This window comes from Diabrotica undecimpunctata, chromosome 8 (genome assembly GCF_040954645.1).
Source record: "Diabrotica undecimpunctata isolate CICGRU chromosome 8, icDiaUnde3, whole genome shotgun sequence".
NCBI lineage: Eukaryota > Metazoa > Arthropoda > Insecta > Coleoptera > Chrysomelidae > Diabrotica > Diabrotica undecimpunctata.
This window is the reverse complement of record NC_092810.1, coordinates 112,088,914-112,103,301: the sequence shown is the minus strand read 5'-3', so window position 1 is coordinate 112,103,301 and position 14,388 is coordinate 112,088,914. Positions and strand designations below refer to the sequence as shown.

Sequence of the window (14,388 nt, the reverse complement as noted above, 5' to 3'; positions counted from 1 at the left end):
TAGCGCGATCAGCGATGCGATGCTTTGCTATGCTATGTATTACATAGCAAGCTATTATCTGTGGGTGTTTCAAAACAACGATATGCTTGTGAGCTACTCACCACCGTAGTCTTTTCTGTGTCGGACGTGACGATGGAAAGAAAACTGAAATATATATTGGCGGAAGATCCATTACTTAAGTACAATATTTTCAAAAATTGTTATAATGTAAATAGAAAACGTAAATGGGTTCATAAAATTAATAGAGAAAAGGCGACATTTGGAGATTTCATCATTTATTTGCTAAACTAATTATGCATCATGAATTTCGAGAATATTTTCGGATGTCAATGATTTTGAAAAATCATCGACTGCGTTCAGAGAGGTATGATTTGTATATATTTCTCCTTACGAAAAGAAAATGCACAAAAACTGGAGGAAACCAATAGGTGTTTAAGAACGGCTTACAATAACTATAAGGTAAGTTTGAATATTAAAATAGTACATCGAATATTTTCAAAAATCTACCAAAAAAAATACAGGGAGTTCCGTTCGCACACGATCACACTTCAGGGTTAGAAACTTACTTAGAACTAATCTCCTCTGCAACCTCAACCCATAATTTATTCACCTTGTCCCTATTGTGATAGTCTTCATCCATATCGCTCGCTAGACATGCGACTACTAGCGATGGAATTAATCATTTTTGAACACCAAACCGAAGCGCATACTAGCCGCTACTAGCATCGGATCGCATCGCACTAAATCGCGAGCTAATATTCTGATTTTGATTATGTGGATTTTAAAAACTTAAGAGAATGGTTTGAATGCAGTAGTGCAGAACTTTTTAGAGCGGCAGTCAGACAGAGTCCGCATAGCCATGATGATTTCCAACCTTCGATAGAAGATGGAACTTAAAGAAGAAGAAGGATTTTAAAACTAGGTTTACATTATCTAAAAATTCAATAGATCAATTATTATTACTTGATCGGTGACCAATTGCATCTAAACAGACAATCGATGTGCGAAATCAATTGTTAATTGCTTTTCAAATTTACGCTACAGGATCATTTGAAATTAAACACAAGTGATCACTTTAATGTTTCGAAGGCAGCACTCTTCAGCATTTTAAGAAAAATGTCTCATTACATTGCTCTATTACGCATCGGTTTATACAAATGTCCCAGATCCGCAGCGAAGGTGCAAAATAATTTCTACCAAACTTCCAAAGATTTCGGAAGGCCCTTGGACCGATATATTGCACAAATATAAAATACAAGCCTCTGGAGCGTACATAACTCAACAATATTGTTCTGATGCTATTTTCTTGTGACAGCCAATACAATTTACAACTTTTATTGAGATTAAGCCACAGTTTTACTTTAAAATAAGTTTATTTTGACCTTCCGATTTCCACTTAAATATTGATTGTAGCAAAAAAATTAAAAAGATCAAAATTGTACAAAATAGGATAATTCTCTCCATTTTTGTTTATGTACATTTATGTCATAAAGTTAATAATAAACGAGGTTCAATAATTATGATTTGTCATTATGTTCTCCCTTACATCGGAGAATATCTACAGCATAAAAAATTGCAGCAAAGAAGAAATTGTAGAAAATCCCATTAGCAATAATTTCAGTCCTTACCATTTTTGTCCAGAAGTTATAATAAACAAAAAGTATAAATTGTTTTAATGAATTCCCATGACTGCCAAAATATTATCCACTAATTATATCTCCCATAATTTTGTCAAATGTTTCTAATAGAACAATTTTTTCCTTCTGGTACCATTCCGTCACTTTTTCATTGACCTCTGCCATTTTACCAATATTCACCTTTATCGGAGGTCAGATATGTAAACTATAAATGTAAACGTACTCTTTACTTATCTTTTTTTTAACGTACACTTAATATTTTTTGTATTTCATTAAATAGCTTAGTTTTCCAAATGCTGACTAAGCTTTAAAACTTTTTTTATTTGCTTTGGCCTATAATAAAATAATGATAAACGGTAAGGAAGTAGAAGAGGTAGACAAGTTCACGTATTTGGGATCAACCATGGAAAAAAAAACGGGGGGTGTAAAAAGGATATATAGACGAGAATAATATAGGCCCAACATTCAACGCTTTAAATAAAATTTGGCAAAAAACTAAATATCGAAAACAACAAAAATTTAATGCATGAAAAGTATCCTACTTTACTGAGCAGAAACATGGAAACAGCAACATAGCAATACATCGAAGCAACATAGCGAGACAAGCATTTGAATACAAACCAGAGGGAAAAATAAAGATAGGAAGACCAGACCACAGCTGGAGAAGAACTACAACGAGAGAACACGAAGAAGTTGGACTGAGATGGGGTGAGATCAAAAACAGAGCAAGAAATAGCAGACAATGGAAGAAACTAGTACACAGTTTATCCAGAGAATAAACAAGAAAGAAGATGCGCTGACCCGGCAAGTGAATAATCTTACACTTTTGGCCAAGAAACGCATAAGAGCCCAGTACTCCACTAGAAGTGAAGAGAGAGAGAGAGAGATATTTGCTTTGTCTTAATGTTATGGATTCATTTTCAACTTAATTTATGATAATATTCCTTTTTACTGAAATTCCTTGTTAGACCTATTTTTTCAATCAATATTGTTCGATCTTTTTTTCTGCCATCTATCAGAATTACATCGCCAGCATGTGGCAGACAATTCCTCGTATTTCTTTTTCATACTCCAAGATTATTGAAATTTAATTTCAATCCATAATATGCAGATATTCCTGTAATATGTAAATATTTATATTTAACATTTCCTGGGCATAACTTTAGATTTTAAGAAAAGATATCTACTACTTCAAAGTTCTAAAATCCCTTATGTTCAACTACGACTATCATACAACAATTATTTTTTTATACAATCTGGTGACGGTTATGGTATTAATAGAAGTAAAAGTGGGACAAAATCCATAATCAATAGCAACACTTTTAATTCCTAACCGACGATAACTTTCAAATTAAAATTAATGATAAAAAAATCATATAGAATATAAAATCAACTAGAAGTAGGTTACCATTAATTAATAATGTCGGAAATAAACCTGAAATAATTTATTCCATACCTTAGTATTAGTATTATTATTGCATTCTTGTTTTCCAGAGATTTTCGTCTTTTTCTTACTTTTTCTAAATAGACGACGTGGTTTCACTTGCACACAATACATGTTCGATTCACCGAAAGCACTAAAGACTCAGTAAGTACGAAACAAATATTTTTCACCAGAGCACCAACAAACACGAATAACGGATTGATAAGAGCCGATGTAGCAGATAATAACTTAATACTACGAACATATGTTCAGTACTACAGCGTTTTACTGTTTGAATTATAATTTATTCGGATTTCTATTAATTCGGTGTTATAATTGCCTAAGATTTGCCATGACCAATCAATAAACATAGCGATAAACAGGAATAGCTTAGTATTTGGCGTCATTTGCATCTATTTTGAGATATGGTATGTTAATGACATTGCAAATGTGTAATATACTGATTTCAGGAGATATATTATTTTCAAACACGTTTCTAATGAACATTATCAGGATATCTTTCAGAAAACAAACAAATACGAAAAGATGACTGTTAAGAAGAAATTAATGGGGAATAAGAGATTTGTCAGGAACACTATAGTACTATCAACCCCAAATAGTTGTAGAAGAAATACCAAATCCCACAAGAGAAGAAATTGAAGAAATAATAAAAAATGAAAAATCAAAAAAGCATCAACGAGAGCGGCATTGTGACAGAAAACTTAAAATATGGATGAAAGGCTTTACAAAACGAACCTCATGAGTTAATTAGTAGAAATTAAGAAGCCGAAGAAATATTCCAAGACTAAAGCAAGTCCATTATAATGCCCATACATAAAAAACCGAGATAGAACTGAATGTGCAAACTATGGATGAAAATCCTTGTTAGAGGTTATATACAAAGTGCTCGCCATACTAATTAAAAAACGACTAGAAATATATGTGGAGAAGAATCTAGGAGAATACCAGGAAGGATTTTGCAATGGAAGATCAACAACCGATCAAATGTTTATGTTAAAACAAATCCTGATCAATTGCTGTAAATATAACATTTCAGCACAAGTACTTTTCATTGATTACAAGGCCGCCTACGATACAATAGATAGAAACAAATTAATAGAAAGGCTAAAAGAATTCCAAGTACCAGAAAAAATAGTAAGATTGGTAAAGATGACAATTAGAAAAACCATTTGTGCTGTGATATGTAATGGTACTGTACCTGGTATTCTTCTCTACAAAGAGCACCAATACTTAGCGTACGCTGATGATGTTGTTCTTTTTGCAATGGAAAAAATGGAAAAGAACTGGCAGAAACAAAGAACTAAAAAAGACTGATTCGGGAAAGCTTTAAAGTGAGACTGAAAGATAATATTAACAAATCCAAGTACATGGAAATGTACTTGGATTTATCTAATTTACTAAAATCAAAAAGGAATAAACACCAGGAGCTCCTTTAAATTAGAGATGGAGTATGGATCAGTTGTAGAATTCGAGAAGGTGGATGAATATATGTACTTGGGTACCCTTATTAAGCAGAAATGTAAGGAACAAACTGAAAACAATTTGAAGCTGACCAAGAAAGAGCAACAGATGTGCTGGGACCATGAAGAAAATAATTAAGGAAAAATATATATCTCGCCAAATATAACAATACGAGTATAAAAAATTATAATTAGACCCACAATGCTATACGATTCCGAGACATGAACATACTGGAAGCATGGGAAAGAAAGATACTTCGCTTAGTGGAAAAATAGAAGAAGAAGAATGGAGAAGACGAACTAATCTAGAAGTTTACCAATTGTATGCTACCCCTCCAATAACGTAGACTAGAATGGCTCGAACATCTAGAAAGAATGAAATTTAGTAGGCAAGTCAAGAATGTGGGTAGGAGAGTACCTGAGGGCAAAAAAAGACAGGAAGAACAAGAAAGAAATGGAGAGATGTAGTGATGGAAGATGTCAGAGAGATGGGAATCAGAGATTGGAAGCTGACAGTTAAGAACAGAAGACGAGGGAAATTACCCATCTAGCAATAGGCCTTAAAATCTTGTTAATGCTACACATACCTACAAGAGATTGGTCAACCCAGTACCATATTATTTTTCGAGATACCTTCAAACATAAAGTCGATTATGCCTTTTACAATCTTCTTCTTCTTTCTTGACTCTACAACTCTAAGTTAGTCTTAGCCGCGTTTACTATTTTTCTTCACTCTTGCCGGTCTTGTGCAGCAATCTACCATTGTTGCACCCTCATTTTATATAGATCACTCGTTACTACATCCTTCCATCTTTTCCTTAGGTGACCAACTGACCTTCTGCCATCGGGTAGTCTCTCATCATTCGCCCTCAGTACATGTCCTGCCTATCTTAGGTACGATTTGCCTTGATGTATCGTACTGTGTTTTCTTCTCCACAGAGTGCTTGGAGTTCCTGGTTATGTCTTCACCACCACTCTCCTATTATCTCGTCTCTACAAGGACCAAAGATCGTCCGGACGATCATCCGTTCTAAGACTAATAATTTTGTAGTTTCACGCTGGCTCAGTGTCTCACTTCGATACGTTATTATGGGGAGAATTACAGTTTTATAAACTTTGTTTTAGATGCCTTTGAGAGCAATTTTGATTTAAGTAGCGTCGATAGGTAGTAATACTTTTTACAATGCAGAAGACAATGTCTGAACGAAAGATCACTTATGATATCTGAATCACTGCGGCCACTCAAATCAGTACCGATAAAGGTTAATATTATTAACAGAAATACCAAAAAATGACAAAAATACTAATTTTCAGAATATTAATATCCGTATTATCTTTTTTTTCTAGGTCTCATGTGGGCCTCTTCCCCGCTTTTTCAAGATTTTTTATATTGTATTTGTCAAGCGTAGTCTCATTTTTTGTCTTTTTTTTAGAGAAATCTGTCCTCTGCGTTCTTTCATGTTTCCAGAATTGTATCATCTAATATGCTTGTAGTATCGTTTTCTTTCACTTTCACCATTTCACACGTTAATAGATCTTCTCCCGGAGCTTGAATGTTGTTCATTTGTTTTAGAGAATATTCCATTTTGAAAATCGTTATTTAGGGAAGATTCTTACTCTTTCTTCTAAAGGTGCCTATTTTCTAGTGATTTTGGCGACCACATTGATCCATCTTATTCTATTCACAGATAATGGTCTTATTCTATAAGACCGTTAAAAGAGCTTCTGGCTTTTTCAATACGAGTTTTTATTTCGTAGCTATGATCCCGCGTATTCTTAATATTGCAGCCTAGATAGCATATTTTCATCCACTGTTTCTAACGGTGTGTTGTTTATTGTAATTTGGGCGTTTATATTGTTGTTTTTACTAATGATCATTATTTTTGTCTTCTTACAATTTATTTTTAAGCCGTATTTGTAATATCTTTTTACAACATTATCTCCATTATTATCTCCTGATTCGTCCATGGTTTCTCTAAAAATGTTTTCAGAGTATATATTAAATAATGCTGGTGACAGTATGCAACCCTGTAGAACTTCTTTTCCGACTTTAAAGGTCTCGGACAGTTTATTTTCGAATCCCATTGTTGCTTTTTGTTGGATATAAGTTTGAGATTAGTCTTATATCCTTATCATGGAATCCTGATGTTTTAGGATATCGATTCATTTCCTATGTTGTGCTTTGTCAAATGACTTCTCGAAATCGATGAAACATGCATACACATCGCATGTTAACAACCCTGGTTCTCTGTATTAGAACTTGCAATCTGAAAAATACTTTTTGAAAAACTAATTAATATATGTTCTTCACATTTTTTAGCGTTAGCTTTTTTTGGGAAGTGAGTATTGATACCAGCTAGTGTTTTATTAAGTGACTAGTTTCTTATATGTTGTTGCATAGCTTCGTAAGATGTGTGACTCTAATAGCTTTAAAATTTTACCAAGCGCTTCAAGAGGTACTGGTGATTTTTCATATTTAATTCGCTTAATGGCCATAGACACTTCTTCGGCTGTAGGAATTATTTGTTTCAGTCGGTTTTCTTCCTGTATCTTCGAATAATTATTGCGTGTATTCTTTCAATTGTAGTCAAAATCTTTCCATCGATATCTACAACTATGCCTGTATTGCGTTGTTTTCTGATATTACAATTTCAATTTCCGTACATTTCTCCACCAGCCATGCTTCTTTTGCTCTTTTTATTTCCCGTAGTATATTCGTATGCAACTTTTTGTATTCATGGACATTCATACATTTTAATTTCCTTCGCTCTTCAATCATCTGCAGTATTTTATCTGCCATCCATTCTTGCTTCTTTTCTTTTTTTTTAATAAAATTTTCATGGGAAAGTATGCTAATAGACGTCTTCATTTCGTTCCACTGTTCTTCTATGCCGCTGGTAGTGGTTTCAACTATTTTCGCAAAATTCTTATTGAGCTCTGTTTTTACTTTTTCCTTGATGTTGTTTTCTTTTAGTTGTTTTATATCTATTTTAGGCCTCATTGACAGAAGACATCTGCGCCTGATTATATTTTTGCTGAGGTGATAGATTTTCGAAACCTTTTGATTGTGTTGATAAAGTCAATTTGGTTTCTTATAATTTTTAGTTATAATCAATAGAAATAGAACTTGAAAATTTATATTGGTCATTTCGAGACGACTGATTAGATGACGACCTAAAATCAGAATACATCGAATGATTTACGCCGTATCTACGAAAAATAATAAATTCGATAAAATATCGGCAATGAAAAAATTAAAAGTTTTGTGTTACTAATTATTACTTTCTCGAAATCACAATGAACAAAGAATACCTATTTGAAAGAACTTATATAATGACTCATATACGTGAAAAGAATTGTATTTGTGGTCTCAAAGTAATTAACACCAGTAACCTACAAGATAAAAGTTAAAAGACAACAAAACAGTTCGGGATATTTATAGCTCCTGTAATTGGATTATAATCCATTTTTGTAGATAACGCAACCATTAATGTCAATATACTTGTCAAAACATGAACGAGCTTAACTTATCATAATGTTTATCCATGTTTTTTTAACAAAAGGTACACCAAAGAGAAAGTTCATTAAAACTTTTAATACAAAAGTATTTTTTTGTGTTTATGTTTTTATTTCTCAATCTATAATTAGATTATATATTATATATATATATATATATATATATATATATATATATATATATATATATATATATATATATATGTATTATATATATATATATATATATATATATATATATATATATATATATATATGTATTATATATATATATATATATATATATATATATATGTATTATATATATATATATATATATATATATATATATATATATATATATATATATATATATATATATATTATATACACAGGGAGGCAATTTGAAAACTTCCTACCTTTTTTATCTTTATTCCCGTCAATGTTATGAAAAATCGGAAGAAGTAAATTTTGTTTCCAAGGGGGAAACTTTTTGCATGGGAGTCAATTGCAACATTATTTGAAAAGGCTTTAAATTTTCTCCCCAATGGTAGCCCAATTTAAATTTCTAGTTCAGAAGTGACCAAAAAATCACGTTAGAAAGTTACAGAACTAATTAGAACATACCCGCACTGAGATTAATGATTGTAAAGTTATCATGTAAATAAAACAAATTTTATTAAGGCTTCTTTCGGTTGAAATAATTACATGATTAGTTAGCTTTGTTCAACCGTTAAACAATAGGAAAAAATGTAGTCTACGCACTACAATTTCGTTTTATTTTAATTTTATAATAATGAATACATAATAAATGTTCAAAATGTTTTCCATTTTGCTCTAAGCAATAATAAAGTGTGTCTCCTAAATCACCTGTAACATTTTGCAAAAACTCAGAAATGATGGAATGAAAAAGATGGATTCGAACGACATGTTCCTATCGTTTTTTGAGTTGTAAGTTGTCGGGTTATGGTTTATAAACAACATATTTAAGACGTCATAGAAAAATCTAACAGATTTAGCTCCAGTGAATTCGTACGGCATTTAATCCTATCTATTTAGAAATCTCTCGTTTAACCACTGTCAGGTGATAAGAGATAAATGAGCAGGAGCACCTCCTGTTGGAAATGTAAAAGATCCTCCTGTAAGATTAAATTACCTTCTTCATAAATCTGAGTTTCTACATAATATATTGGTTCTCTATACAGTTATAAGAGAACCAATAGTCTTTTAAAGCATAGTAAAGTTAAGTTTTCTTCAATAACTAGAGGTCTAACAAGCACACAAGGGAACTAGCAGCCAGCTCCCAATACGTCTGCCTAAAAATGAATATGAAAAAAACAAAAATAATGACAAACACAGATGACTCCAGACGTAGAACTATAAATGACAGTGAGATAGAACAAATCCAGGAATATATCTACCTAGGCCAAATCCTGAAACTTGACAAAGAGAACCAAAGTGCGGAAATTACTAGAAGAGCAAGACTAGCATGAGCAGGATTTGGAAAACTTAGTTGGATACTTAAGAACCGCAAAATACCCCAATACTTGAGGAGCTAAGTGTTCAACCAATGCATCCTTCCTATCATGGCATATGGATGTCAAACGTGGACCCTAACCAAGGCAAACATGAATAAACTAGCCACAACAGAGAGAACAATGGAAAGAGCAATGTTAGGTATACGACTGTCAGATAAAAAGAGGAACGACTGGGTAAGATCCAAAACAAAAGTCGAGGACATAACGACAAAAATTTCGCGGGCCACACTGCTAGACAAAAAGACCAACGTTGGAATACTACAATACAACATCGGAGACCTTACGAAAGTAAACGACCAAGAGGAAGACCACAGATGAGATGGGTTGATGACATTAAAAGAATAGCCGGAACAAATTGGAAATATGTTGCTCAGGATAGAGACGATGGAAGGAGTTGGGAGAGGCCTATGTCCAAACATGGACGACAGAAGGCTAAGAAGAACAAGCACATTTCCGAGAATACTCGCTCACACATTAATTTATGTGGACATTGAGTATACTGTTTTTGAAAAATATTCGGGTTTCTCACTCAAACAGCAAAAATTTACAAGTCCATCTGAATAAGTTGGCCGCCTTTGAATTTTGGTGTTACAGAAGAATCCTACGAATATCATGGATTCAAAGAATGTCAAACGTGGAAGTAACTAGAAGAATAGGAAATGAGGCGGAAATAATATTAACTATCAAAAGACGAAAACTTGAGTACTTAGGACATGTGATGAGAGGGCAAAAATACGCATTACTACAACTTATTATGCAAGGCAAAATACGAGGAAAGCGAAATGTGGGAAGACGAAGAATATCCTGGCTTAAGAACTTAAGAGAATGGTTTGAATGCAGTAGTGCAGAACTTTTTAGAGCGGCAATCAACAGAGTCCGCATAGCCATGATGATTTCCAACCTTCGATAGAAGATGGAAATTAAAGAAGAAAAATAAAATGAACCCTGATTGCTGAAACAAGTATTCAACATAATATTAGAGATCGCTTTGATTTGATCAGACATGATTTCACAAAAGTGTGTTCTTTTATCAAAATCATTGCCTTGAAGTTCTTGGAACTACCTGCATTTTATATGGATGAACTTATGCATTTTTAGTGCTTCTCTTATAGTCACTCGTGACATTCTCGTTTGTTCTGTTACATCGTATAGAGCTGGTGTGCTCTAGAGTGGGTTGAGTCTAATAATTTAGTACGCTCCGGTTATTTTTTTTTATTTACCACAGAACCCGTTTCGAAGAATAAGTCACGATATTAGCGTTTTTTAATAAAAATAATTGGAATTCAGGTAAGAAATAAAACTTAATCACATCTTTAAAATTTGTAGATAGTTATTTTGAGCAAACACTAGAATAAAAAGAAAACGAAAAAACAATGAAGAAAATGGTAGGAGAGAATCAAAAACTTTAGCATAAGACCAAAAAATTGGACAAAATGCTAAACATACCATACCTAAAAATAAGAAACATAACAGAATCAAAAGTAAAGAACACAATAGAAAAATGTAATGATGGGATGGGATGGTTAAAAGAAATAAAAAGTATCGGAAAATGAGAAGCATGAAAGAGAGACCAACAACTGAAGGAACTGAGACTTAAGACACAACCATAATTTCTGTGAAACCTAAGAAAATATAGAGAATAAGTTAAATGTGACATCAAGTAAACAAATTAAAAATATTTCAGATGAAAACAAAAAAGAACCAATAAAGGATGAATACAATATTTATGTAAATAAAGAAAGACGAAAACGTGGAGAAATTGCCAGAAAGTGGCCAGAAAATGGAAAATATATACGAAATACAAATGCTAAAGAAAGAGAATAACAACAGATATGAAAGGTTGAGGACATAATGTAACTCCTTGTGTAAGACTGATTATTCTTCTTATTCTTTAAATGCCATCATGGTTACGGAGAATGACAATCATCATAGCTACTTTAACTTTCGAAGCATTTGCTCTAAAGATTAATCATTCTCTTAGATTATTCAGCCAAGCTATTCGTCGTCTTCCGACCCTCATTATGCCCTCTGCTTCGTCGAGAGATATTGCAGATTTCTTTCTTTTCTGTCCTTTTAACTCATTTTTCCTTCGTCGATCTTTTAACATTTCAACGTTCGTAACGTGATCCCCACTGAGATCTTCAGAATCGCTCTGTAAGCCACATCTCAAGGTAATTAAGTCTTTTTATCGCCTCTTGATTAAGCGTCCACGATTCAACCTCATAGTATAATAACCTTTTTCATTTTCATAAAATTGGGATGAGCTTTTTCAATTCTAACTTTGATTTCAGCAGTACAGGCTATCCTCTTACAAGTAGGGGTTTGTTAGTATTGTTTTTCTTACTAATTTTCACCAATTTGTTTTTTTTTAACGTTAAGGAAGAGTCCATATTAATCCAGCCATTATTACAGTATAATCGGCATCTCTCCTATTTCTGATTCAATAGCTTTACTGTACGATTTCTTCAAAGTAGGCGAGAAATAATAGAGTAGTAGTGGTTTGTTGTTCATCCAGGTTTTTCTTTCTTATAAAATTTTTATCATGTTTTACCCTACAAAAGGTCTTGATTAATGCATAAACATTAAAAGCAAATAGTGCTTCTCTTGAACCTACACCGTTATAGATTGCGCAATTGCGTGTCATTAATTCGTGTGACTAATTTTTCGGTAATCTTTGCATTCTTTTGAATTTGTCTTCTTTGAAAATATCCAGATTTTTTCATTGATTAACTTTAATAATTCGCTTGGTATTTGGTATGGACCAGAAGATTTATTGGAGACTTTCATATAGGGATTTCATTGTCTCTGGTCTTGAAATAATTGCTGTACGTATTTCTTCAATCTGCGTAATATTTGTTCTGGTTCCATAATGATCTTTCCCTGTGTATCTAGCAATATAATTGAGTTATTTCGTTTTCTTGAACAAACTAACCAGGTATTAAAAAAATAAGTGAAGTGGATAAAGAAACAAGATTTTTTAAACTCCGACGTACAATACAGCAGCAGAAGAACAATTAAAACCCTGCGAAAGAAACAAAGATAAATATAATATTAATAATAATGATATAAAATGAAGGGAGCGACATGGGTTAAGATAAACCAAGAAAGCATAGAAGATAAAATGATATGGAAAATTATTCAGAAGGGAAGATAAACTTCATAGCAGCGATATTGGACTGGATTAATTTGGTTATTAACCGATTAATCATATTATCACCGATTATAATATTATATTATTAACAGATTATGACGTAGACCGAAAACACGATAGAAAAACAGGTGGAAGAATAACTATGAAAAGTGGAGATCAAAAACATGGAAAAGCTACCGAAAGATAGAAAGGAATTTTCCTCAACAAAGGAAAATACGAACACACAATACAAAAATATAAAAATACACTCGTATGGGACAAATAAACAGGAATCTTTTAAACAGAAAACGATAAAGCTTACACGATAAGGTATAGCTTGAACGATCAACGAGATCATATGTTTGTAGTATTTTTTAAAGAATATATTTTCAATAAAATTATAAACCAACTTAATACAGCTTTCTAATACCTTTTAACATTTTTTTTTATTTAAATATACAAACATAATCAGTGCAACAAGCAACAATTGGTTAATAGCAAACTCACCCTTTTTCAAATTTTAAAAACATAATTACCTTTTTACTACCGAAATCACTCCCACTACGCAATTTAGTTTTCTTTTTCATTTTTTTAATAATGTCTCCGAATCGCATCTTAGTAGCGTGCATAATCACAACAACAAATTAAAAAAAAAGTCGGAAAACCGAATCACCTTCACCTCTGACCACGCTCCACTAAATAATTCACCGAAGTTGGCGCTCCATATCGCGCGTACTTCGGAGTGAGAGAGATATACAATTTTTGAAATTCAGCCAAAAAAACACAGCACATAAACATCAACCTGCCCCGGCGGCGTTTTAGTATATTCCACGGAGACGCATCAATTTTTCGGTGCAGTGTTCAAACTAATACTAAGATAATACACTAACATCAAACACTCATATCATAGCCTACAGTGAGCCTCTAAACGCTTCTTTCACCGGGCTCAAATTTCCAGAGCTTTACATTTTCGCTGTGGTATTTTCAATTAGCGCTACCCCTTTGACGTTTCTTTCGATACTAATTTAATTAATTCTAGTAACTATAAGCAAACTTATCTGGAGATAATGTTAAATAATAATAAACAAAGACTAAGTTAATTTAAGATACTGTGTACACTTTTAAGATAAAACGAGTAGCTGTAGCACAATTTAATGGGTTTTTAATTTTCATCTGCGTGTTATTTTTCAAATTTAAGGATTACAATTTTAGTTGTTGCTTAACTAGCATCATAAAATAAAACAATACACAACTAAAGAAACAAGAAAACCAAAAATATGAAGATTACTATTTTTCGCATCGCAAAATTCAAAAACAAAAAATCACTGTAAAAATTCAACAAGACTCAAAAAGTCCAGATTATTTGAATCTAAGTAAAAGACAAATATATTTTTTAATTTCTTTGGGATTAAACCGCAAATTTTATCTGTGGTTTAATCCCAAAGATCCCAGATTTAATAATTTGTTGTTTATTCCCAAACATACTAAAAAAACTGAGATGCGACACACAATCAAATATGCCTATAAGACTCTAAAAAATATTATAACAAAGTCAAAGATAATGATATCCTTTTGATATATCTTTTTTTTAATACACTATTATAGTAGTACACTAAATATTTGTAAATACGTATAATATAGTAATATATAATTAATAATATATACCTACTGCTAATAACTTGTT

General features: G+C 32.3%; 1 protein-coding gene across 12 annotated transcripts in view; it reads right to left on the bottom strand.

Moving 5' to 3' along the window:
- The window catches only part of mtd (TLD domain-containing protein mustard), a 916,705-nt gene that overhangs the window by 35,656 nt on the left and 866,661 nt on the right, over positions 1 to 14,388 (bottom strand). Inside the window, exon 1 of one of the 12 annotated variants that reach the window (XM_072540754.1) lies at positions 13,241 to 13,723. The exons of 10 other annotated variants lie outside the window; for them this stretch is intronic. In XM_072540754.1, coding sequence (XP_072396855.1) covers positions 13,241 to 13,333 — 93 coding nt within the window. In that variant the 5' untranslated portion in view covers positions 13,334 to 13,723. Of the gene's footprint in view, positions 1 to 3,093; positions 3,315 to 13,240; positions 13,724 to 14,388 lie in introns of those variants that run through there. One more of the 12 variants, XM_072540752.1, reaches the window with a different exon arrangement.